Here is a 23,836-nt window from a genome sequence, read left to right as displayed (position 1 = left end):
GGGCTATCAGTGCACTAAGGCTTCAGATACTTCACCAGGAACCCTGATGATCATTTCTGCTCCTTCTTTAGCCAGAGTCCTTAGAAGATACTCCCATACTTTTTCAGTAAACTTAAGCATGAAAAGGCAGCTTTGAGGGAGGGTTTTAAAGGGCCAAATTTGGAGCACAACGGCGGGGTTATGTTTTGCACACTTAAACTTCAGGACAATATAAAAAGGCCTGATTTAAGATATTAGCAAGCCATAAGAGCTATCAAGGGCTCAAAATGAAAGCAGAGGAGAGTGCATATTTTTTCTTACCCCTTTGGAGGCGCTCTCACCTCCAACCAAGAAGCTTGATGAGAGAAGCAAGGAAATCCTGATAACCTTTTTTTTTGGGGGGGGTGAGGGGGGAGCAGAGTTTGGTGTACCAATCATATGCATAAGTCAACTTCATAACTAGCTTGTAGCAAAAGGCACTATATGTTTCCCTTTATTCTGTCTATCCACCTACTGACAAGGATACAGGAATATTGCTCCTGCTAGTGTGCTCTAAGGTGGAGGAAATAGTAGATTAGGCCAGAAAGAACTGGGCAGTAACAAACATTTTGTACTCCTGCCCAGTCTTCACAGAAGAGACAGTCATCCATCACTCCAGGCTGGTGTCCTCCAACACTGTGGAAACTATATTTTAATCTAAAACTTGTTTTTGTGGTAAAAGGACAAACTCTTTGGTGTTTGTGAATCCAGCAAATCATTTGTTTTCTCCAGTCTGTTGGCAGTAGAAACATTTGTATATAGCTTTAACTTACTCACAAAAGCAGGACGTCACTACCTACCTGTTAAGTTCTCTTCATGCTGGCCTTGCCTCCCCTTTTTTTGTTTTCCTCCCCCTATCCTTTGCATGTCTTCTTCCAACCTATTTTTCCTCATCCTCTTCTAGTATCCTTCACATTCCTTCATGCAACCAATATGAAAAGCTACCGGGGTTGTTAGCTATACACCCATGAACTTGAAAGGCAATGAGGTAGTGAATTTCTGTATGCCACAAAGAACTTAAAAATCAAACTACCACAGTAGAACCTTAGTAAAACACATTAATGACAGACAACAGAGCTTACTTTATAAATATATTCCTTCGGGGGGGGTGGGGGAGAGGGGGGATTTTCCTCCCATATACATGCAGTTGAGGGTTTGTTTTGTGTTGGGGAGAAGAAGAGGGTCAGAGGAGAGAAGTGAATATTTAAAGTATTTACCACTTTCTCAGTTTTGTTCTTCATGACCTTTACCTTTAGGCCAGGTTTGGTCATATAGGGATCTTGGAGATTGTTGGTCCTTCCTACAGGACCCAATGGATACCTCCCTTCCACTCTCCAGTGCTACCTGCGGTATGAGTCCAAAGAGTACAAAGCCTGGGATCTACTCCGGATAACTGCTACCAGGAGGCAGAAAGCCACATCAGGCACTGTAGTGAGAGCTCTACTCTTTCTCTTTGGCTCAAGAGATCTGGGATCTCACCTACAAACAGGAATGTTGCTGAGAAAGTTGCTACTAAGTCCATCACTGAAAAGTTAATTAAGGAGAGCTGCTCACTCCATTGACCAGATCTTTCTTTCCAATTCCTGCATGCAATCACTACAATTGCAGATATTCCAGCAATGAGGAAGGGAGAAAGAAGAAGCCAGGATCCTTCTCTCCACATTTCAGTCACTGACTCTAGAGTTGAGTAAAGACAGAACAAGAGATCATTGCTTAACAGGGACTATAGCTGTCATATAGCTGAACAGGAAAAGAACTGCAGGAGTGAGCAACTAGTGTGCGATCAATATGAATGCAAATTGAAATTATATTCCAAGGAGCTCTACGGTGACCAACTGAATTTTGTTAATTCACAAGTGAACAATAAAAACAACATTGATTATTGTATTTTTAATTTTATATACTAATAAACCTACTACATTTGTGTAAAACAATATGCATCACATCATCTTCAGGTAAAACACTGAAACATAGTTCTTACCTCAACAGAGCATCGAGGAGTCACAAAAAATTGATTAAACTCATCAGGGCTGAACTCCCCAAAGATATACTAAAAAAAAAAAAAAAAAAAAGAAAACACATTGTTATATGAGGATTTACACTTTGTCTCATTAGCAAATTCAAGGTAGAATGATTTATTTTTAAAAGGAGCAGCGACATTTTAAAGGTTTGTGTGTGGCAACGGGAACTAAAACTACTATCTTTGCATCCCTGCTCTCTTTCAGATTCCTTTCTGTTGCCCTGAGCAAGTTACTTAATTTTTATAGCCTTGTCTACAACAAGCTTTTTCTTAAAATGCTCACTTGTACACTGGAGTTCCAGTTACTCTGACAGTTTTACAGAAGGCCCCAATCACTACAGGTCTTAATGTTAAAAAAGGAAGATGAATTTCGAATTTACAGAAAATTCACATAGTAAATGACATAAAATCCCCATGGAACTGTCTAACAAATTGGGTTTCATAAGGCTCAGTGCTGGGTCCAATCCTATTCAGAGACTTAGGACCTGTCTACACTTACAGTGCTGCAGCTGCGCCACTGTAGCGCTTAGTGAAGACGCTATCTATGCCGGGGTCGGCAACGTTTGGCACGCGGCTCGCCAGGGTAAGCACCCTAGCGGGCCGGGCCAGTTTATTTACCTGCTGACGCGGCAGGTTCGGCCGATCGCGGCCCCCACTGGCCGCGGTTGGCTGTCCCGGGCCAATGGGAGCGGCGGGAAGCAGCGCGGGCGAGGGATGTGCTGGCCGCGGTTTCCCGCCGCCCCCATTGGCCTGGGATGGCGAACCACGGCCAGTGGGGGCCGCAATCGGCCAAACCTGCCGCGTCAGCAGGTAGGGGAGGGATAGCTCAGTGGTTTGAGCATTGGCCTGCTAAACCCAGGGTTGTGAGTTCAATCCTTGAGGGGGCCACTTAGGGATCTGGGGCAAAATCAGTACTTGGTCCTGCTAGTGAAGGCAGGGGGCTGGACTTGATGACCTTTCAAGGTCCCTTCCATCTCTAGGAGATAATAATAATAATGGAGATATCCTATTATTAAATAAACTGGCCTGGCCCGGCCCGCCAGGGTGCTTACCCTGGCGAGCCGCATGCCAAACGTTGCCGACCCCTGATTTATGCCGATGGGAGAGCTTCTCCCACTGGCTTAGATACTCCACCTTCCAAGAGGCAGTAGCTATGTCAACGTGAGACATAGTGCTATCTACGCGGGGTTAGATCCACACCCCTGAGCGACACAGTTATACCGACATAAGTTGATAGTGTAGACTATGGCTTAGGAAGTGGAACTAGTTGAATGGTGTCCAAATATACATATGATGCAAAGTAAGGTCATTGGCACAGTATAGATTATTAAAAAATAGACTGAGAATTTGAATAAACTGAGGAAATAGGCAGAGGACTGGAAGAGACTAGTTTTCAATGTCTAGAAATATAAGATGATACAATGCATCAGACAAAGTAGCCACAGAAATTGTTGATGGTGGCCAGAGAGGGCCCAAAAAAAGGGTGGTGTTGCCACAAAGAATATGACTAGGTGCTTTTCCTCAGCAACTTCCAATGACAACAGTGAAACTCTCCCACATCATCCACGCCTCCCTCAGAAAACCCAGATGAACAACAACAATGCTACCAACGCCTACCCTTGCTCAAGATAAATCCTCTTGGCCATACGGAGATGTACGTATCCAAGTCTGGAGTTGTGTTACATAAAAAGTTATCTGAGAGTTAAAAATGTGAGCGGCTGTTTCATCTATAAAATCAAAGGCTGGGTTGTGGTAGGTTATATAGCCCTATTGCATTTTATATTTTTAACTCAGTTTCCTTTCCTTAAAGAAATAATAGGTGGATACACTAGTAATTAAAAAAGGAAGTTTAAGCTGCAGCTCCAAGCAACTGCAAAAATATGCATAAGATTTAACATTTTTGAACTTGGAGTCTTACAAGAACCTGATTAAAAGTATTTCTAAACATAAAACTGATATACACCTCTACCCCGATATAACGCAGTCCTCGGGAGCCAAAAAAACCTTAACGCGATATAGGTGAAACCACGTTATATCAAACTTGCTTTGATCTGCTGGAGTGCGCAGCTCCCCCCCCCCCCCCCCACCCCGGAGCACTGCTTTACCACATTATATTCAAATTTGTGTTATATCGGGTCGCGTTATATCGGGGTAGAGGTGTACATACAAATATCTTCAGTTCTCAATACTTCACACAAAGGCCACACATAAAACCTATTTTTCTCAAGACCAAAACAATCATAAAATCATAAACTACATACATAAAGTATCAGAGGGGTAGCCGTGTTAGTCTGGATCAGTAAAAAGTGACAGAGTCCTGTGGCACCTTATATACATAAAGTAATTTATCAGCTTGAAGTTAAAGACCAACGTATGAGACCATAAAAACATTAAGTCCTTGAAGGATTCTTTAAGCAGCTGCTATATATCAGCTATTCAACACCCAAAAGCATCACTTAACACCTAAAGAACAGAACCCTTAAGACATATTTCAGAGAATTGCTCCATAGCTCTTAGGGTAGACCTACACTTAAAACGCTGCATTTAACATCTACCAAAAATGTTCCTAACAAAAACATTTGCTGAATCATGATTTGTTTTTATGAGACTTTTTAGGTGCAGGTACACAGCTGAGCCACAGTTGAGGTACTGAGGTTGACGCAGCAAGACTGTAGAAACTGCATTACTTACATTGACCCAAACAATCCTCCAAGCAGCTGTCTCAGTGCCAGACACTGACCACCCGGGTCACAATTATGAAATCCACAGACCAGTGGTCATGGAAACTAGAAGCCCCCCAACCCCTCCTTTAAGCCTTGCCAATTTTTGAAATACCTTTTCCTGCTTGTCCATCTTGGTGACCACACCTAGCAGCTCTCCACTGTTGTATGCAACTGCCCAGCTGACCATGCCAGCTACATGATCTATATCTGGTCCAGCTTGGAGTAGACAGGAGATACTGGATCTCCTGAGCCTGTGGGGAGAAGAAGCTGTGCAAGCACAGCTACGGACAAGCTACAGAAAAGTGAACATTTCTGAGCAGATTGCAAGGGGGATGCAGAAGGGTACAACAGGGACTAGCAGCAGTGCCACATGAAAGTGAAGGAACTGTGTTAGCATGTCAGAAGGCCAGGGAGGCCAACAGTTGATCCGGTACCAAAACTTAGACCTGCATGCCATACTTGGAAGAGACCCCACTACCACCCTGCAGACCACCATGGATACCTTCAAGAAAGCTGAGTCATAGGGCCCAGGCATGAACAGCAAGGATGAGGAAGTGGAAGAGGACAGGGGAGATCTGACTAGTGTGCCCAGCTATGCTGCAAGCCAGAACCTGTTTCAGACTCCTCTGCAGTCCAGTTGGTCCTGGCAGTCGAGCATGGGCGAACCCAATACAGCTGAAGAACCTCAGGTAAGTGTGTAATCGTACTTCCCATAACAATGATGTACTGATGGTGCCCCCAATTTAAGAAGACACAGCTATCAACTTTTCATTAATTTACTTATACTAGAAGAGGTAGCAGTACAACAAAAGAGGTAGTGTTGTTATCTGCTTTTCACTTCCCTCTAGAGTTAGGCAAGGGGGAGCCATGTAGAGCAGTTTATGTACACAGGGATGTCCCTTGAATCCTTCTGAGAGATCTCAAGGAAACTTTCATGGAGGTACTCTGCAATCTTCTCCCAAAGGTCAAGGAGACTGGCACAAGGACCCAGTGGTAGGAAAGCAGACAGGACTGGGAGGGGACTGGCTGGAGGGGTTGGGGCAGGTGTTGTGCTTCTGGGGGAACAGGCACAAGAGTCTGACTACTAGAGAAAACTCTCCCCTCCAGAGACTTGGATGGAACCAAAGATTCCTGAATCTCACCATTCCTCTGCTGTCGGTAAATATTGTGAAACCCTCTGGCAAACTGCATCTCTGCCTACGTCCCCTTCAGTACTAGTCCACACAGAAAATGACAACTTACTAACAGTCATAATTCAAAAGGCAGAGGTCTGCTCACTGAATCTAAACATTACTTCCCCGCTGATGCCCCATGTGTCAATATGATGCCATGTAGTGTAAAATCTTTTTTTTTTTTTTAAACATGGAAATTATATAAAAAAGTGTTTTAAAAAATTACGGTTTTAAAGTCAATCACTTTAGGAAAGATAGGAAATGCCAGAATTAAAGATACTTGGGAAACCTTAATTCTTCCCACTTATTGTGCATACATAATGAAAGATTATCATAAAGCAATCACATACTATTTTTTTCCACAGGATACCTGCCCCATTCAGTGGATTTTCAGAAAGCCTTTGACAAGGTCCTTCACCAAAGGCTCTCATGCAAAGTAAGCTGCCATGGGATAAGAGGGAAGGTGCTTTCATGGACTGGTAAGTGGTTAAAAGATAGGAAACAAAGAGTAGGTATAAATGGTCAGTTTTCAGAATGGAGAGAGGTAAATAAATAGTGGTGTCCCCAGAGGTCTGTTCTGGGACCCATCCTATTCAAGATATTCATAAATGATCTGGAAAAAGGGGTAAACAGTGAGGTGGCAAAATTTGCAGATAATATAAAATTCTTAAAGATAGTTAAGACCCAGGCAGACTGAGAAGAGGTACAAAAGGATCTCTCAAAACTGGGTGACTGGGCAACAAAATAGCAGATGACATTTAATGTTGATAAATGCAAAGTAATGCACATTGGAAAACATAATCCCAACTATACATATAAAATGATGGGGTCTAAATTAGCTGTTACCACTCAAGAAAGATCTTGGAGTCATTGTGGATAGTTCTCTGAAAATATCCACTCAATGTGCAGCGGCAGTCAAAAAAGCAAACAGAATGCTAGGAATAATTAAGAAAGGGATAGATCATAGGACAGAAAATATCATGTTGCCTCTATATGATATTTTCTGTGCTTTGAATCTCTATTTTCAGAGAACTATCCACAATGACTCCAAGATCTTTCTTGAGTGGTAACAGCTAATTTAGACCCCATCATTTTATATGTATAGTTGGGATTATGCTTTCCAATGTGCATTACTATTTATTTATTTATGCTTTCCAATGCATTACTATTTATTTACATCTTGAATACTGTGTGTAGATGTGGTCGCCCCATCTCAAAGAAGATGTATTGGAATTGGAAAAGATTCAGAAAAAGGCAACAAAAATGATTAGGGGTATGGAACAGCTTCCGTATGAGGAGAGATTAATAAGACTGGGACTTTTCAGCTTGGAAAAGAGACGGCTAAGGGGAGATATGATTGAGGTCTATAAAATCATGACTGGTGTAGAGAAAGTAGATAAGGAAGTGCTGTTTACTACTTCTCATAACATGAACTAGGAGTCACCAAATACAATTAATAGGCAGCAGGTTTAAAACAAATAAAAGGAAGTATTTCTTCACACAACGCACAGTCAACCTGTGGAACTCCTTGCCAAAAGATGTTGTGAAGGCCAAGACCATAACAGGATTCAAAAAAGAACTAGATAAATTCATGGAGGATAGGTCAGGATGGGCAGGAATGGTGTCCCTAGCCTCTGTTTGCCAGAAGCTGGGAATGAGCGACAGGGGATGGATCACTTAGAAGATCATAGAATATCAGGGTTGGAAGGGACCTCAGGAGATCATCTAGTCCAACCCCCTGCTCAAAGCAGGACCAAGCCCCAGACAGATTTGTGCCCCAGATCCCTAAATGGGCCCCTCAAGGACTGAACTCACAACCCTGGGTTTAGCAGGCAAATGCTCAAACCACTGAGCTATCCCTCCCCCCACTTGATGATTATCTGTTCTTTTCATTCCCTCTGGGGCACCTGGCACTGGCCACTGTCAGAAGACCGGATACTGGACTAGATGGACCTTTGGTCTGACCCAGTAGGGCTATTCTTATGACAAGACAGACTTACTTTGGGGATGAATCAGGTTTGCGTCATGAAGGAAGCACCCCTGCCTCATCTGTAGCAGATGCTGGAAGGCATCTAGTGAAGGAAGCAGGGGATTGCAGAAAAACCAAACGTACAGTCTGATAGTTAAGGCAGCTGAATGCTGCCCTGGAGAACTGGATTCTGTCCCTGCCTCTGCCACATTGTTGGGTATCCAACTTGATATCCTGGGGTCTGATTTACAGAAGTGCACAATATTCACAGCAGTAACTGAAATCAATGGGAACTGTGCTTTGAACAAATGAAGCACTATATAAATGCTAGATTATCAGGTCCTAGATGTTTCAAATTGGGCATTCTGAATTCATGGAAATTTCTAACCTTAGCTTCTGTGCCTCAGTTCCTCATCTGCAAACTCGACATAATGCCACTCTCTCATCTCACCAGGGTGTTTAGAAAATAAATTAATGTTTGAAAAGTACTTAGAAACTATAATGTTGAGGGCCATAATAAAAGGCCCATGAGGCAATTAATATCTCCAGAGCAGGGTTTGAATAGTGTACAGTGAATAAGGCATGGAGCCACACACGGAACAATGAGGATAAAACAAAATATTGCATAGACTGCTCATTAAGTGAACACCAGCGAATCTCTGCTTTGAACAAGGAAGCAGATCTGAGGGGAAAAAAATAGTACATGACCATGTAATTAAACACTACCATAATGTATACGCACCCTGGGGCAAATACAGGTTGCAAAGGCAATTTTTAAAATCCCAATTTTAATAAAATGCATCTCTCTTTTTAAAAATAAGACCATTTAAAATTAAATTTGATATTATGACAGCCTATGTTGAGGTCTAACATTACTATAACCTATTAATATAATTTAAATTAAATGAAAACATTCAAACTGTATCTGTTTGCTCTGCTGAAGTTTTAAATAAAGTTACACCACTGAACTGGTGAAAGTCACTGGCAAAGCACCTAGAACCAGAGTTTGTGGAAGTGCTAAACCAACTTTAGATTACAGTAGCCTGCTCTGCAGGTACAGAGAGATTATTTTCCTCATTTCAGTTTATTCAACTAGTTCAGTTCAACAACTAGTTCACTCAAAACTGAGAAACCAACTGGAAGTTGAAAAAGCAGGAAAACTTATTTTCCTTCTTCCTATTCATCCTATGAATAAAAATAAGGTGTGAGAAGATGAGATCTACCAATTCTAAAATCCTGAAGGATGTGGTGACCAGAAACATCAGTCCAATTCAGTCATTACACATAATACTTCTTTTATTTAACTATGTACGTTAGTTTTAAATGCAAACATGTTTTGATCAACTTGTTTTTCTCTTATGTACCTAGCACTTTCATGGTAGTTTTATTTAACTAATAAAAACAACTTTAAAATGGCTTAAATAATCTAATAAACTTCTTATCTTATGGTCAATGCAGTATCATTATCTACTGCACATTTACTAATGTGCATTTACAAATGCTTTGTCCAATTTTAAATGGCCCGAATGATGGGGGTTTTACTACTTCCCTTGGGAGAAAATTACACAGTCTAATAGCAGATCTGGGATTCTTTCTCCCCTAAACATGTAGTGAATGCCTATTTGTTAAACACTGACAGTCCCACAAACCTGGACAAGACTTTTTGGTCTCTACCATCCCGGACAAGCATGGAGCCCACAGAGTTCTGGGCTATTATCATAAATGTTGCAAATACAGGACACACAATTCTCCTGTGTTTGTAGACCATCAGGAAGGATTTCAACAACTTGGGCTATGAGGATTTCTTCTAGGACAGTTTGCTGAGGGACACAGTGAAAAACAATTCAAGATTGTTGGTGGCATTCTGGCACAGCTGCAAATGGTGAAGCGCCACTTCTGGGCCCTAGAAATGAGAACTGATTGGTGGGATCGCATCATGATGCATATTTGGGATGACAAGACGCAGGTGCATAAATTCTGAATGTGAAAGGCCAAATGCCTGAAACAGTGCCCCGAGCTCGCCCCAGCCCTTCAGCACAGAGATACCTTCATAAGAGCTACATTGAAAGTGGAGAAATGAGTGACGATCACACTCTGGAAGCTTGAATCATCAAATTGCTACCAGTCAGTGGGAAATAATTTTGGAGTTGGAAAATTCACTGTGGGGTCCATTGTCATGTGAGTAGTTAGCAGGAGACGATTAACATGGATATGCAGGATTGTGACTCTCAGCAATGTGCAAGACACAGATGGATGTGAGCAATGGGGTTCCCAAACTATGGTAAGACAACAGATAGAATCAGAATATCAGGGTTGGAAGGGACCACAGGAGGTCACCCAGTCCAACTCCCTGCTCAAAGCAGGACTAATCCTCAACTAAATCATCCCAGCCAGGGCTTTGTCAAGCCTGACCTTAAAAACCTCCAAGGAAGGAGATTCCACCATCTCCCTAGGTAACCCATTCCAGTGCTTCACCACCCTCCTAGTGAAAAAGTTCTTCCTAATATCCAACCTAAACCTCCCCCACTGCAACTTGAGACCATTACTCCTTGTTCTGTCATCTGCTACCACTGAGAACAGATCCATCCTCTTTGGAACCCCCTTTCAGGTAGCTGACACCAGCTATCAAATCCCCCCTCATTCTTCTCTTCTGCAGACTAAATAATCCCAGTTCCCTCAGCCTCTCCTCATAAATCGAGTGCTCCAGCCCCCTAATAATTTTTGTTGCCCTCCGCCGGACTCTTTCCAATTTTTCCACATCTCTCTTGTAGTGTGGGGACTAAAACTGGACACAGGAGTCCAGATGAGGCCTCACTAATGTCAAATAGAGGGGAATGATCACGTCCCTCCATCTGCTGGCAATGCCCCTACTTATACAGCCCAAAATGCTGTTAGCTTTCTTGGCAACAAGGGCACACTGTTGACTCATATCCAGCTTCTCGTACACTGTAACCCCTAGGTCCTTTTCTGCAGAACTGCTGCCTAGCCGCTCGGTCTCTAGTCTGTAGCAGTGCATGGGATTCTTCCGTCCTAAGTGAAGGACTCTGCACTTATCCTTGTTGAACCTCGTCAGATTTCTTTTGGCCCAATCCTCTAATTTGTCTAGGTCCCTCTGTATCCTATCCTTACCCTCCAGCATATCTACCACTCCTCCCAGTTTAGTGTCATCTGCAAACTTGCTGAGGGTGCAATCCACACCATCCTCCAGATCATTAATGAAGATACTGAACAAAACTGGCCCCAGGACCAACCCTTGGGGCACTCCGCTTGATACCGGCTGCCAACTAGACGTGGAGCCATTGATCACTACATGTTGAGCCTGATGATCTAGCCAGCTTTCTATCCACCTTATAGTTCATTCATCCTTCTTTAACTTGATGGTCTCCCACAGTATTCTTGCCAGCAAAACCTTTGCTAAAGTCAAGGAATAACACGTCCACTGCTTTCCCCTCATCCACAGAGCCAATTATCTCATCATAGAAGGCAATTAGGTTAGTATAGCATGCATACCCCTAATTTTTGAACCAGCCCACCTTGCCTCAGAGTACATCAACAGAAAATGCTACTTTTCTACGGTTATGCAAACACTGGTGGCTGCTCGGGAAAGTGGATGATGCACGCATCTTTAAAGATATAGGACTGTTCAGAAAGCTGCAAGCAGGGACACATTCCCCAACCATCAGATTACCACTGGCAATAATCAAATGCCAATAGTGACTCTGGGGGACCCAGCCTACCCCTTTCTCATGAAGCCCTACATTGGTCATCTCGAGAGTACCAAGGAAAGATTCAACTATTAGCTCATCAGGTGCCGAATGACTGTTCAATGTACTTTTGGTGAACTGAAGGGCCGCTAACAGTGTTTACTCACTAGACTGGATCTCAGGGAGAAAAAGAGACCAATGGTTATAGCTACATGTTGTCTCCTGAATAATGTGTGTGAGGCAAAGGGGGGAACACTGCCACTAGGGTGGAAGTGGAGAAGCTGTCTGTTAACTTGGAATAGCCAGACACAAGGGGCATTACAAGAGCTCAACATGGAGCTATGCAGTTGAGGGCAGCTTTGGAAGAGCACTTTAATGGTCAGCCACAGTAATGTTCTATGCTGGAGTGTTTTCTGAACCTGGAGCTTTGAGTGCTGCTAAGAATTCTGGGGTGCTTGCTGTACGTTTACAAAACATTGCTGGGTGTTTTCCTGAAGCTATGAATTCTGTGGTGCTCGGTGTGTATTTACTGTTTCCTTTGACCACTTCTATACATTCTGCAATATTTGTTGTAAACTAATAAGATAATTTGATTATCCAAAAATAGAACTTTATAGAGTGGGGAGAAGTGCAGAAAAATCAATGTGCAAAAAAACAAAAACCACAGCCAATGTTATACAAGTTTTTAACATAACTGAACACAGTGAAAATTTAAAATTAGAAAAGAAGTGGGCATGTGTTCATCTGAGTACACAAAGGTAGTCTGTTGTGGCTACACATGCACCAGTTGTGGTTCTCACAGGTCAGTGTATGTGAAGCTGTGGCTTTCCTTGAAGTCCTCCAGAGTGGAGTGGTAGGGATAAGAATGCACCCCAGGATCCCATATGTGAAGTTGAATGGTTAGGAGCAGCAAGCACGGAATACTCCAAGAACAGCAGAGGGTGGAGAGTCGAGGATTTTTGGACCTGCAGGCCAAGCAATGTCTGCAGCAGTTGGGTCTGCTGCCTTAGAAGCCCCATTATGTCCTGGTGCATCTTGCTCTCCTTGTCTTGCTGGGACTCCTAGGTCTTTTTCCTGTCCTGTCTTTCTCCATACTGTCAGTCATACTGGCCCTCCAGTCCTTAGTTTACAGTTCGATGCAGCACTCACTGGCTTTCAGACTCTCACAGAACACGTCCTCCCTAGTCCTCTTCTTTCTCATCCTCAGGGACAGGCGTTCTAGAGGGGGCACCCCTCAAGGCAGCCACGCCAGAAGCTGCTGATAAAAACAGACATACGTACCATTGGATTTACAGCCACAAGGGAAAGGGGAAAGTTTCAAAACTCCTTTCCCTTATTTCCATAAACAATTTTAATAAGAAATGCTTATTGACACTTCAGTTTTGGAACAACTCAACACAGCACTGCTCTCCAGCCCCAGCCGTGATGAGTATGTCTCCCAACAGCAAGGGGAACGTGGGGAAGGATTTTCTATTACATGAAGCTATAAAATTTTGCTCCCTATTGTATGAGTATAGGGCAATGGCACTGAATATTGGCACTGTTTTTCATACGTGGTGGTGATTTTAGCTGATCTCCCACTTCCGAGGGTGACAAAGGCACATAGAACGCAGCTGCTACTGGCATCCCAAAGTTGCCAGGCCCCGTATGCTGCTAGCCCGTTTACTGCAATGTTGCCAGCCAAACACTGCAGAGTGGTGAGAAACTATCCTACTGAGGAGGAAGAAATAAGGTAGACATTCCTAGTAACCTTTGGGGAAAAAAATGCAGAGCATCTACATGAAAGTTTAATCAAGATCTCTCAAGCGACAAAAGGAATATCCCTATGTACATAACCAGCTTCACATTCTCCTGGCCTTACCTAACTCAAAAGGGGAATGAAAAACAGATGCCAACTCTACTTCTCTTTGTGGTTCCTCTACCTCTTCTTGTAAAAGTAAAAGAATAAAAATTTGATACCTTTGTCTTGTTAACATGTGGATGGGCACCATCTTTACATTTAAATACTATAAGGAAAAATGCATGCACAGAATTACCAGAGTTCCTTTCCCCTTCAACAGGCTCATTTGCACCTGCCTGGCAGGACTGGCTAAACTGTGGAGGAGTCTCAAATAGGTCTTGGCTCGTTGCATGGCTGGAGTCCCCCGCCGCATCTTCTCCCACCCCAGCCCTGGCTGTTCATAGCAGGAGTCTATGTCTCAGAGTCTTCCAACATATCCACAGTGCTCTGCAGGGTGCGACTGGGGTCTCTGCCAAGTACGGCATGCAGTTCCTTATAGAAGTGGCAGGTCTGCAGCACAGCACGAGATCTACGTGGCATCCTGACAAAACTCCTTCTCATTCACACAACATTGCTACTGATCCCTGTCATACCCCTTCGCCTGCATTCCCTGTACAACCTGCTTGTAGATGTCCATGTTTCTATGGCTGGTCTGTAGCTGTGCTTGGCACAGCCTCTTTTCCTCACAGGTCCAGGAGAGCCAATGCTTCCTACCTACTCCAGGCAGGAATGTGTCTAGTATCCCTCTTAGGGCTTGTTTCCACTACTGTGCTAAATCGGTGTCGCTGTCATCAATCCAGCAGCGTCGATTTAGCGGGTCTGGTGAAGATGCAGTAAGTCGATGGGAGAGCACCTCCCAACGACACAGCGCTAAGTGACATCACTCGGGGGGAAGGGATTAAACCCCTCAGCAACATAACGTACATCGACTTAAGCAGTCGTGTAGACAAGGCCTGAGTACGTGGCTGGGCAGTTGCACACAACAAAGGTGAGCTGCTAGGTGTGCTCAGCAAGGTGAGCAATCATGAAAAAGACACACAAGGAACTTAAAGAGGGAGCAATTTCCAGTCTCTAGCCCCTGGGCAGACGAGTTTAAAAATGTGACCAGAATGATCACTGTCACAGGGAATGGGGCATGGTGGGACATCTGCTGGAGGACAGGTAGGGTCGACAGGTTATGCAGCATCTATACGTTCACTGTGTCAACCTCAGTAGGTTGACCATGGATCTATGCCATTCAGGAAGGTGGTTTTACTGCCCTGCTGTAAAAGGCCCCTTACATCGGCCGGAGACAAATTTGAGCGTAGACACATGCACAAATAGATTGACACAAAGTGACTTATATCTACCTAACATTGCAGTGCAGAAGGCCTAACTATTTTGTAACGTTTTAGTGCAGAAGGCCTAACTATTTTGTAACTTTTGACAAACTCTTCCTTTATGTTTTTCTTATAGCAATTTATTTGTCTTGAAATCTTTTTAGTCCCTTTTGCACATTCCAATAAGAATATAAGAGTGAAGAAGACTAGATTTTGGAAATGTGAGAGAACTCAGTTTATCATCTTCATCAAGTTTAACTTCTCTTCCTTTCCTCTGAAACTAAATGAACTTACGATGATGGTGAACTCTAAAATGCTATTAGTGGTAAAATAGCCACAATGCTCCAAAACCATAAATCAGATTTCTGGAGATTTTAATCTTACTACTGTTAAGTCAGCATAGTCCTCACTTAGAAACAGTACATATTAACCAGCACATTAATAGAATAGAGTACTGGTGTGACTAGTGTTTTCTCCTGTGTGGTTTCAAATCCACTTAAAAAAAAAAAAAAACTCCTAGTAAAATCTGCAGATATTTCAGTACAAGAATCACTCACATTGTTACTTACACATTAGTTCAAGTAGTTGGAGGATACTAACTAAACTAACAAGGCTTCAGTGAATAAGAACTTTTTTTCTGATTTCATGCTTGCCAACAATCAGTATGTTCCACTTTTGATTGCTCCTGAAGTATACGGGATGTGTTGAACCTTGTGCTTAAACTGATTTTAGGAGAGTTATTTTCTGGCCTTCATTAGATGAGAAAATGCCTACAATTAATATACAACCTAACATTTTAAACAGCGGCTATCACGCAAAAAGTCATTATGAAGCACTGCCAATGTACAAAGCATGGTGTGCAAAGTCTTGCTTAAACACTTGTGGCTCCAAACTGTTGCTGCAACTTGTGCAATAAGTTGATCACATTGAAGTCTTCCCAGCACAATCAAGATATTCCCAAGCTGTGATCTGTGGAGCACTTGCTGGTGGCCCACAGAAAGCCAAGTGACACATACTGCTGGCTCTATTTCCAGCTGTTAAACTGGCACTAGATACAGCTTCAAATGTGATATACTTTCCTAATAATACTTCTCCATGTCGGCAACTGCTGTAGTAGCCACCAGATATTATGCCATCATGAACCGAAGGGGATGTCATTCACAGAAATGTAAAGGAACAGGAGATCGATGTATTAAAATGTGGGCCACACAAGCAAAGAGGTCAATCTGACAACCTCAGATCTGATCACAAACTGTTGTCCCTGATCACACTTGGGTTGGAAGAGATAGGCAAGGCCAAGCTGGCTGACTGGAAGGTTGGAGAGAGTGTGTTGTCAGCACTACGTAATCCATTCTGATTGCTAGTCCACTCAGAGGTGATGAAAAATGAAACCTCAGTGTGCCTTAAATTGTACTTGTGCACTGTTTAAGATTTAGAATATGAAAAAAGTAAGAACAGGCAATATGACAGCCATAGCCCAAAGAAGGCTTTTGACGGAAACTACATGAAGCGAAAATCAATTGAAAGAATACTTTCAGAATAACTTAATTAGCACTCTCCACTACACTGCTTTCATGGTTGATATCAGTAACAATCCTGTGGAACTTTTATTCTGCAGCTAAAGTCAGACCCCAGCAATGACAATAAAAACCCTTTATGGCCTCTATATAATAACCACAAGTACTAATCATGGTAACATGTTCATTATCTTTACCCTAACTAACAAAGCAAACTTGGGTGAGTAGGCTCTTGGCAACATTAAGGTATCTCAGGTTGGTAAACTCTTCTTTTGGAGGTGCCTTAGATAGGCAGCTCCCTAGCAAAGTTGGATTATTAAGTAGCAGAGGTAACTACCATAATCCAATTTTGTTTGTGAATAGAACACAAATTTGCCAAGACAGAGAATGGGACTTGGGTGACTAAGCAAATTTTACTCTTACAGTTTTACTTTTTATATTTTGAAACTGGACTATTCCTCTCCACTCTTGTATGGTTTTATTATGTACTTTATTTTTTTGTTGTTGTTGCTTTTAATCTCAAGAAGTTGTCAGTAAAATTAGTTCTTCCCTACTAAAACACAAATACAAAAATATGTTTAAATGATCATGTAAATAATTTATGAATATTTATTTTCTGTCTTAAGCGTTATTCATCAAGGGTGGAAGGGCACAACTAATTTAAATAATTATTTTAAAAGATTTAACTTTCATTTGATTTTCAATACACCTTACATTAGGATTTTACTTCAATGAATAGTAATAGATCACACACCAGAAATTCAAATAGCAATGAGTTACATTTTTTTTGGAGGAGACAAGCGATGAAAGGGACTGAGGATTTCCATTGTACAGGGGCATTATTTCTCACTTTCTTTTATTACCAGTCCAATTAGACACCACTACTAGAGGCAGCATGGTCCAGTGGATAGGGCACTGGACTGGGACTCAAAGAGATCCAGATTCTATCCCCAATTCAGCCATTGACCTGCTGTACTACAAGTCACTTTACCACTATATGCCTTTGTTTCTCCTCTCCCTTTGTGCAGTTCATCTATTCAGATCATAACTTTTTTTAAGTTGGGCACTGTCGTTTACAGTGCCTATCTTGGTTGAAGCCTATAAGAGCTACTGTAAAACAAGTATCATTAGGCAGGCAGCTGAAACAAATCCAACCTCCACCTTAAAATTAAGCAATTCATTTTTCCTCTCTCTCTTTACTCCACCCCATGTCTTTTCTGGAATAATTTGGTACTTTTACACCATACAGAAATTTACAAACACCTCACTTCCCTTTGTTTGCATTCTGCTCCCATTACCTCCTGCCTCGCAAGACGGGAAGGGAGGCTGGCTCTGAATCTGTTCCCCTATTCCAGATCTGTACTGGGCCAGGCAATTGGCCAAAGAACAATTGAGGGCAGAGTAAAAATGTTTTTGTGTAGCAAGAATTCAATCCTGCAGTACAGGATCTATGCCTCGGGGGCAAAAGAAAATGTGGTGGCTTGAAAAACAAAAGTGCAAGTTTCTGGTGACCACATACTGAATTTGAAACCTTGAATAAGTTTGTATTAGTATTTTGTTAAACTGTTAAAAATAAAAGCATGATGTGGATAAGCAATCTTTAAGTTTCACAATATGTAAAGATCAATGCTCTGCCTATGGCAAAACGGTAAAATACACATCATGGTAACAAGGGCCTTTTTTCAATAGGTATTGCTTTGGATTGAAAATTGTTTTGATGTCTGCAGAGCAACAACCACCAGGAGTTTTCAACACCATGATTTCCACCACAAATAAGTTCTCTTTTTCTGTGTGTGAAGGTTGTACAGCTTCTTTACTTCTAATATGGATTGTAATAATGCTGGTAAATCCATGACAAATATGTAGCTTTCAATGGGAAAAGAACTAAGAGTTAAGAGGAGATGCCCTGACTTTGTGAAATTACTGCAGTAAATTGTAAGTGATGTATGAAATGAAAAATCCTTTCCACTGCACTCAGGGAATACAGATCACACCGCACTATTATTGTGGTTCTAGGATATTTAGCCCAGTTCCAACAAAACAATACCCTAAAAAGCATCTACCATGCACACTATTATTGGGGGGAAATCAATCTTTTAATACTTTTTTTAAATGTTTCCCCACACATTATCTTCAGGGGAAGCTTGGAAACTATATTTTTTTATACCGAGAGCTTTCCTATAACATTCTTCTCCTCCCTCTTTTTGAAGACCTCCAGATCCTCTTCCCCACTTTAAAAGAATTTTCCCTAGCTTCATGATGTGCTGTACACGAAGATCACAACAATCCATTCAAATGAATTACCCAAATATTCAAACTAGTGGCAGCAGACAGAGGTGCAAGAGTAACAAGATACAATAGTGAACTGCAGACTGGCAATCCTTTTAAAGTTTATTATCTGAATTCCAAAATACTTGGGCCAATCCCCAACACTTATCAAAATAAAAGATAGCTACAGAATAGAAAACTATTCTTGATTCCCAGTTAATTAAATTTTAACAATACATATTATGACAGTGATTCCACAACCACACCATCCTTAGATTATAAACTATATGGAACAAAGAACACGTCTTATGCTTCATTTACAAAGCCCATGTAAATTTACATCACTGCTTACATGATTAATAACTACAACCAGTGTCACATGCACAGAATGTTAAACATTTATTTCAATTTCTCCTACACTACAAAATAAAAATCCACAGTAGGCTCTGGGTATCCTTGACAATCTTTTAAAAATGCATTCCTGAAAACAATACACAACAGTATAAACAGAATTTTAATAAGCCCCTCCAAGACAATCTCCCACCCAAGGATCACCCAATCTTACCCATCTCTGTATAAGCAAGGGAGAAAAAGAGAGGCCTTACAGCATACTCCGAAGGTTAACTAACTTGGGCTATTTGAAGCCCCAGAGAAGTAGAAAATACAATGGTGTTGTTCGGATCAGATGCAAATAAACTAGGTATTAAGACTGCTGAATCTAATAATCAAATACACACTGCTGTGCTTCATTAGCACAATAACTTAACTAATTTTAACAAACAAGTCTATAGAGTTAAACTTTGAATACATTAACAATAACTTTGATTTGTACAAAGTTATATCTTTTAAGTAATCTAAAACAGTATAACCCTATTATACTACACCTCTACCCCGATATAACGCGACCTGATATAACACGAATTCGGATATAACGCGATAAAGCAGTGCTCGGGGGGGGGGGGGTTGCGCACTCCGGTGGATCAAAACAAGTTCGATATCATGCAGTTTCACCTATAATGCGGTAAGATTTTGTGGCTCCCGAGGACCGTGTTATATCGGGGTAGAGGTGTATTTAGACAAAAGGGGGGGAGAGGGGAAAGGTTCTACCCCTTCTTTCGCCCACCCCAGAAAACACTGACCCATCACTGGTAATATCACCCAAAAGGTCTGTACAGTTCTATTCACTAAAATAAGAAACTAGTAATTACACAGAACAGAAATAGGGATTTCTAATCCCAATTTTAAAATGTATCAAATATGCCATGAGGCTTTTCTACTATTAAGTACCTTTGTTCTGTACAATGTTCCTTAATCCTAAATTGTATGTTAAATGGTCACAAATAAAGCACTTCCACTAAGAAGAAAAACTGCAGTTCTAGCATGTGTAATTCTTTGTAAATGAACATCTACATTGCTGAAATGGCATTAAAGTGACAAATGACTATAATCCAATGGCCCAAGGACAGCAAGTTCTATTACAAACAGATTTGTCTGTTTTGTATGACACAGCATGCTGCACATGTATCACAACAAATAGAAACTGAACAGCATACTTTATCTATATGCAAAAGCATCACTTTCCCCCCCCTTCAACTTTAGAACTAGTTACATGAATGGAGGTAGCAGTGTGTCTAAGCAACAAACAGGCTCCCTAAACTGACACTACAAAAATCATTAAATAAGCAAACTGCAGTAGCAATTCTAAAAAAAGGTCTCTGAACCAGTACTGTCCTCTAGAATTTTTTTTGGAAGGGGGGCAGCAGACTGAAAAAGTTACAAATTTGCCTTCTAGTTACTTGTGTGGCACTAAATTAATCTTGTCAAAGAACAAACAAGCAAGAAATGATTCATCCCACTTTTGTAATCCTTTCCCCATTGAATCTGTTTTCACAAGGTTTATGCATGAAGTTTGTCATACAACTAATTCCACCTAACTGATAAAAGAAAATAAACAGAAATAGGAACTGTTCCTAGCGTTCATGATTAGCGCTGTGTATTAATACTTCCAATAAAGAAACTTCCAACATTTATTTGCTGAAGAATGAAAATGGTTTTATTTTAAGAGTAGGATTTTTTAAGCTTTCTTAATGTAATATAGCTTCAAACACAGCTAATGTTAAAACAAAGCTTAATACCTGTAATAGGACTCAAGCAGTGATGCAACAGGTTTATTTCAAGTTCTGTCTTTGAAGAGAGGGGGAAAAAAACCTAACAGATTCTAAATGTGCTCAGAAGTACACACCCATAAGTATAGTAGAGTGATAGGAGTGTTTAAGTGTCTGATTAAAATGATTATGAAACAGCTTCATTAAATAAAAAGCCAAAAGTGACGAGTATATTTGAATTATATTGGGATATTCTGAAATGCATTTTGTACAGCACATTGTCAAAACTGTCATTTCAAGATACTCCTTTCAAAATGTCATGTACTATCACTTCAACAGAAATAAAAATACAGTAAACATGGAATTAAAGCCCGCTGTATTTGCTTTCTCCACTCCATTAAAGTGAAACTCTCTGGATGATGACATTGCTCTGCTGAAAACAGACTGCATGTTTCATGGTTCCCAAAACAGTCATAGAAAAGCAGAATAACTTTTCCTTGGAGACAAATATTTCTCAATCAAGATAAACAAATTTAGTTCATAGTCACATGAAAAATAAATGCTTTATACCTTTACTGGGTCTCTTCATGATGGTATGCACATAATGTGTTAATAAATTAGCAATGTGGTATAGTCTCATACTAATAGACAAGTCATATCAAAACATACTCACTCCATTTCACTCTAATATTGTCTCTTCTTAAAATTATTTAAAAAAAAATTAAAAAAAAAATCACATCTACATCTAAAATTGCATTTCCACACACAAAACAAGTATGTAAAGAACTTTTTCTCTTCAGGTTCCCCTTTTGGGAACTGCAGTCCTGAGGATGCATTCATAAATTTATTTTTTCCCAAATAATATTCTCTTCCTACTTTAGCATTTAAAGCATGCCTTCTTACAATACTACTATCACCAGCACCTACAGTGATGCCAGAATAAAAACAATATGCAGAACTGGATTATAACAGTACATGGTCATAGAGATTTAAGCAAAAATTTAAAAAAAACTAGACTATCTTCAGGAATAATGTGAGTGACAGTGAACAAATATCAGCATATGACAACTGTAAAGTGCCAAGATGATTGATTTAAAAAAAATCTGCAAGTTCATTTTCTGAAGGATACACAAACTTCAGTCCTGATCCTGTAAAGACTTACATGCTTCACTTATCTACAGAATAGTCGCACTAACAGTAGTACTACCCACAGTTGGTTAAGTGGCCTTGAAGATACTCACTGTGAAAAGTGTATTAGAAAAAGAGCAAAGCTGCATGTATAATCCTCTTTAACTGCTACAACATAAACGTAAGTTATCAGTTGTGTGCTTTTTCTTTGCAGAAAAAAAGATGGAGACTTAATGAACTAATCATCAATACAAAAAAGGTCTGTCATTCTCCATCAAGAAAAATCTGAATTTCTGTCTTTTGCACTGCACCTGGATAATAATCACACAAAATACTGCTTATTTTACTCACTTGGGGATGGGGTAGAAGGGAGTCCAAAAAACTTTAAAGCTTAAACTCAAAGTTATCTCAATTTTCATTATAATATGTGTTGTATTCTGTATAGTGTGGTATGTGTTGTATACTGCTCACTTGAGAAACAAAACGACATTAATTCCCATTAATTCCCTGCTTACAGTGGAAGTTAAAGGTAAGAAACGCTGTAACCATTATGTTTTATTATAAATATTAAAATCAAACAGGCCACACAAACTAATTGCCTCCAGCACTCAAGTGTCAACAAAAACAGCTCTCTCGAAAATCAAGCCTGACAAGTAGTGCACCTCAGTAGTTTTGATCAAGTATACTCTTGGCTTAAAAAAACACAGCCATCACCATTAATGCACTACTTTTACTATATATAAACACTTTGATGAATGACTTTCAGAAAAATATGCCACACAACTAATGCATTATCACGTTGCTCTAGACACTTTCATTTTCTGAAAATATTTTTTCAACTAGTAAAACAGCATAATATTATTATTTGTATTATGCCTAATCTGATCAAGCATAAAACTTTGTGTTTTTTTTTAAATACACATCTACCAATGCAGCATATTTATCCCCCAATACTTTGATTGGGAACAAAATTTGCACACACAAAGCAATGAATGTTCCACTTGGCCCATTCAATCATTTGCTTTTTTTACACACTGGAGATTGGACCAAAGAATCAAGCCTCATGTGCTAACTTTCCTTCAAGTTCTAACTTTCATGCAAAAGCTCCCAGGAATGCAGGATTTTTATTCCATGCATAGCTATCTTGGCTGGTTTATTACACACACATCCCAAATGCAGGATTTTTATTCCCTGCACTGATACCTTGGCTGGTTGATCCCACACATGCAGACACACACACGGATTTTCACACACATCGCAGCGCATGTTAATCTCGTTACTCAGCCCTTTGCAGCATCATGCACTAAGGTTTGTTTGGGGAAAGGGGAAAACCCAAATGAATCCGCAAACTCCTTATTCCCTTCCCATTACAGAATCCCTTCCCCTCCGCCCCAAAAAGCCCATCAGCCTCCCCCTCCCCGCCCAGGCTTGGAGGGAGGAGGAATCTCCACATCCCGCGAAGGACACCCAGGAGGCCGCCCCTTCCCCGCACCAACCCGCAGTGAAACCACCGGCGATTAAGGGCCAGGATCTCTCCCCCCCATCAGGGGCTGCGGGGAGGGCGGCGCTGCCGCCCCCCGGGGGGGACTCAGGGCCCGCCGGCCCCCTGAGGAGATTCAATGAGGCTGCAGAATCACCCTGGGCCTAGTCCCGGGCAGCATGCTTCCCCTGGGCCGGCGAGGCGGCGGGGCCCAGGAGCCCCTGCGGGCCGGGCAAGGCTCCCCCGCCACCCCCCGCCCGGCGGGCCCCGGGCTCGGCCGTACCTGGGCGCTGTTTAAGGCCATGGCGCCCCCGCTTCAATGGGGAGCTCGGCGTCCGCTCGGCTCCTCACGCTGCTGCCCCCGCCGCCGCCATCTTCTCTCTCGCGCACACACACCACCGGGCGGGCAGGCGGTCACCAGCGCGCCTGCGCGCAGCTCGCCCCGCCGGCAGGGGGAAGGACTCTGCGCCTGCGCGCAGCCCGGGAGGGGGTGAAAGGGGTGGGGCCTGCAGAGTAGCTGAGCCAGCGGGAGAGGGGGGTGTGAGTGGGTGAGGGAGGGGGGCGGGGGGATGGAGACGGCCAGGGGGCTTTGGGCCTCTCTTCGGCCCAGAGGCCTAGGCGGCCATTGATTGT

At 41.8% G+C, this 23,836-nt stretch overlaps 1 protein-coding gene across 3 annotated transcripts in view; it reads right to left on the bottom strand.

Annotated features, from left to right (window-relative positions):
- Nucleotides 1–23,653, bottom strand: part of USP10 (ubiquitin specific peptidase 10) — a 72,068-nt gene extending 48,415 nt beyond the window's left edge. For 2 of the 3 annotated variants that reach the window (XM_042852117.2, XM_005292293.5), the window contains exons 1-2: nucleotides 23,487–23,645; nucleotides 2,000–2,068 (exon numbers count right to left, since the gene is read on the bottom strand). In XM_042852117.2, the coding sequence (XP_042708051.1) occupies nucleotides 2,000–2,068; nucleotides 23,487–23,507 (90 nt within the window). In that variant the 5' untranslated portion in view covers nucleotides 23,508–23,645. Of the gene's footprint in view, nucleotides 1–1,999; nucleotides 2,069–23,486 lie in introns of all 3 variants that reach the window. The other variant, XM_005292292.5, reaches the window with a different exon arrangement.
- Nucleotides 23,654–23,836: the final 183 nt, after the last annotated feature.

Source organism: Chrysemys picta, chromosome 14 (genome assembly GCF_011386835.1).
Source record: "Chrysemys picta bellii isolate R12L10 chromosome 14, ASM1138683v2, whole genome shotgun sequence".
Taxonomy (NCBI): domain Eukaryota; kingdom Metazoa; phylum Chordata; order Testudines; family Emydidae; genus Chrysemys; species Chrysemys picta.
The sequence above is the reverse complement of the archived record's forward strand: the minus strand, read 5'-3'. Positions and strand labels throughout refer to the sequence as shown.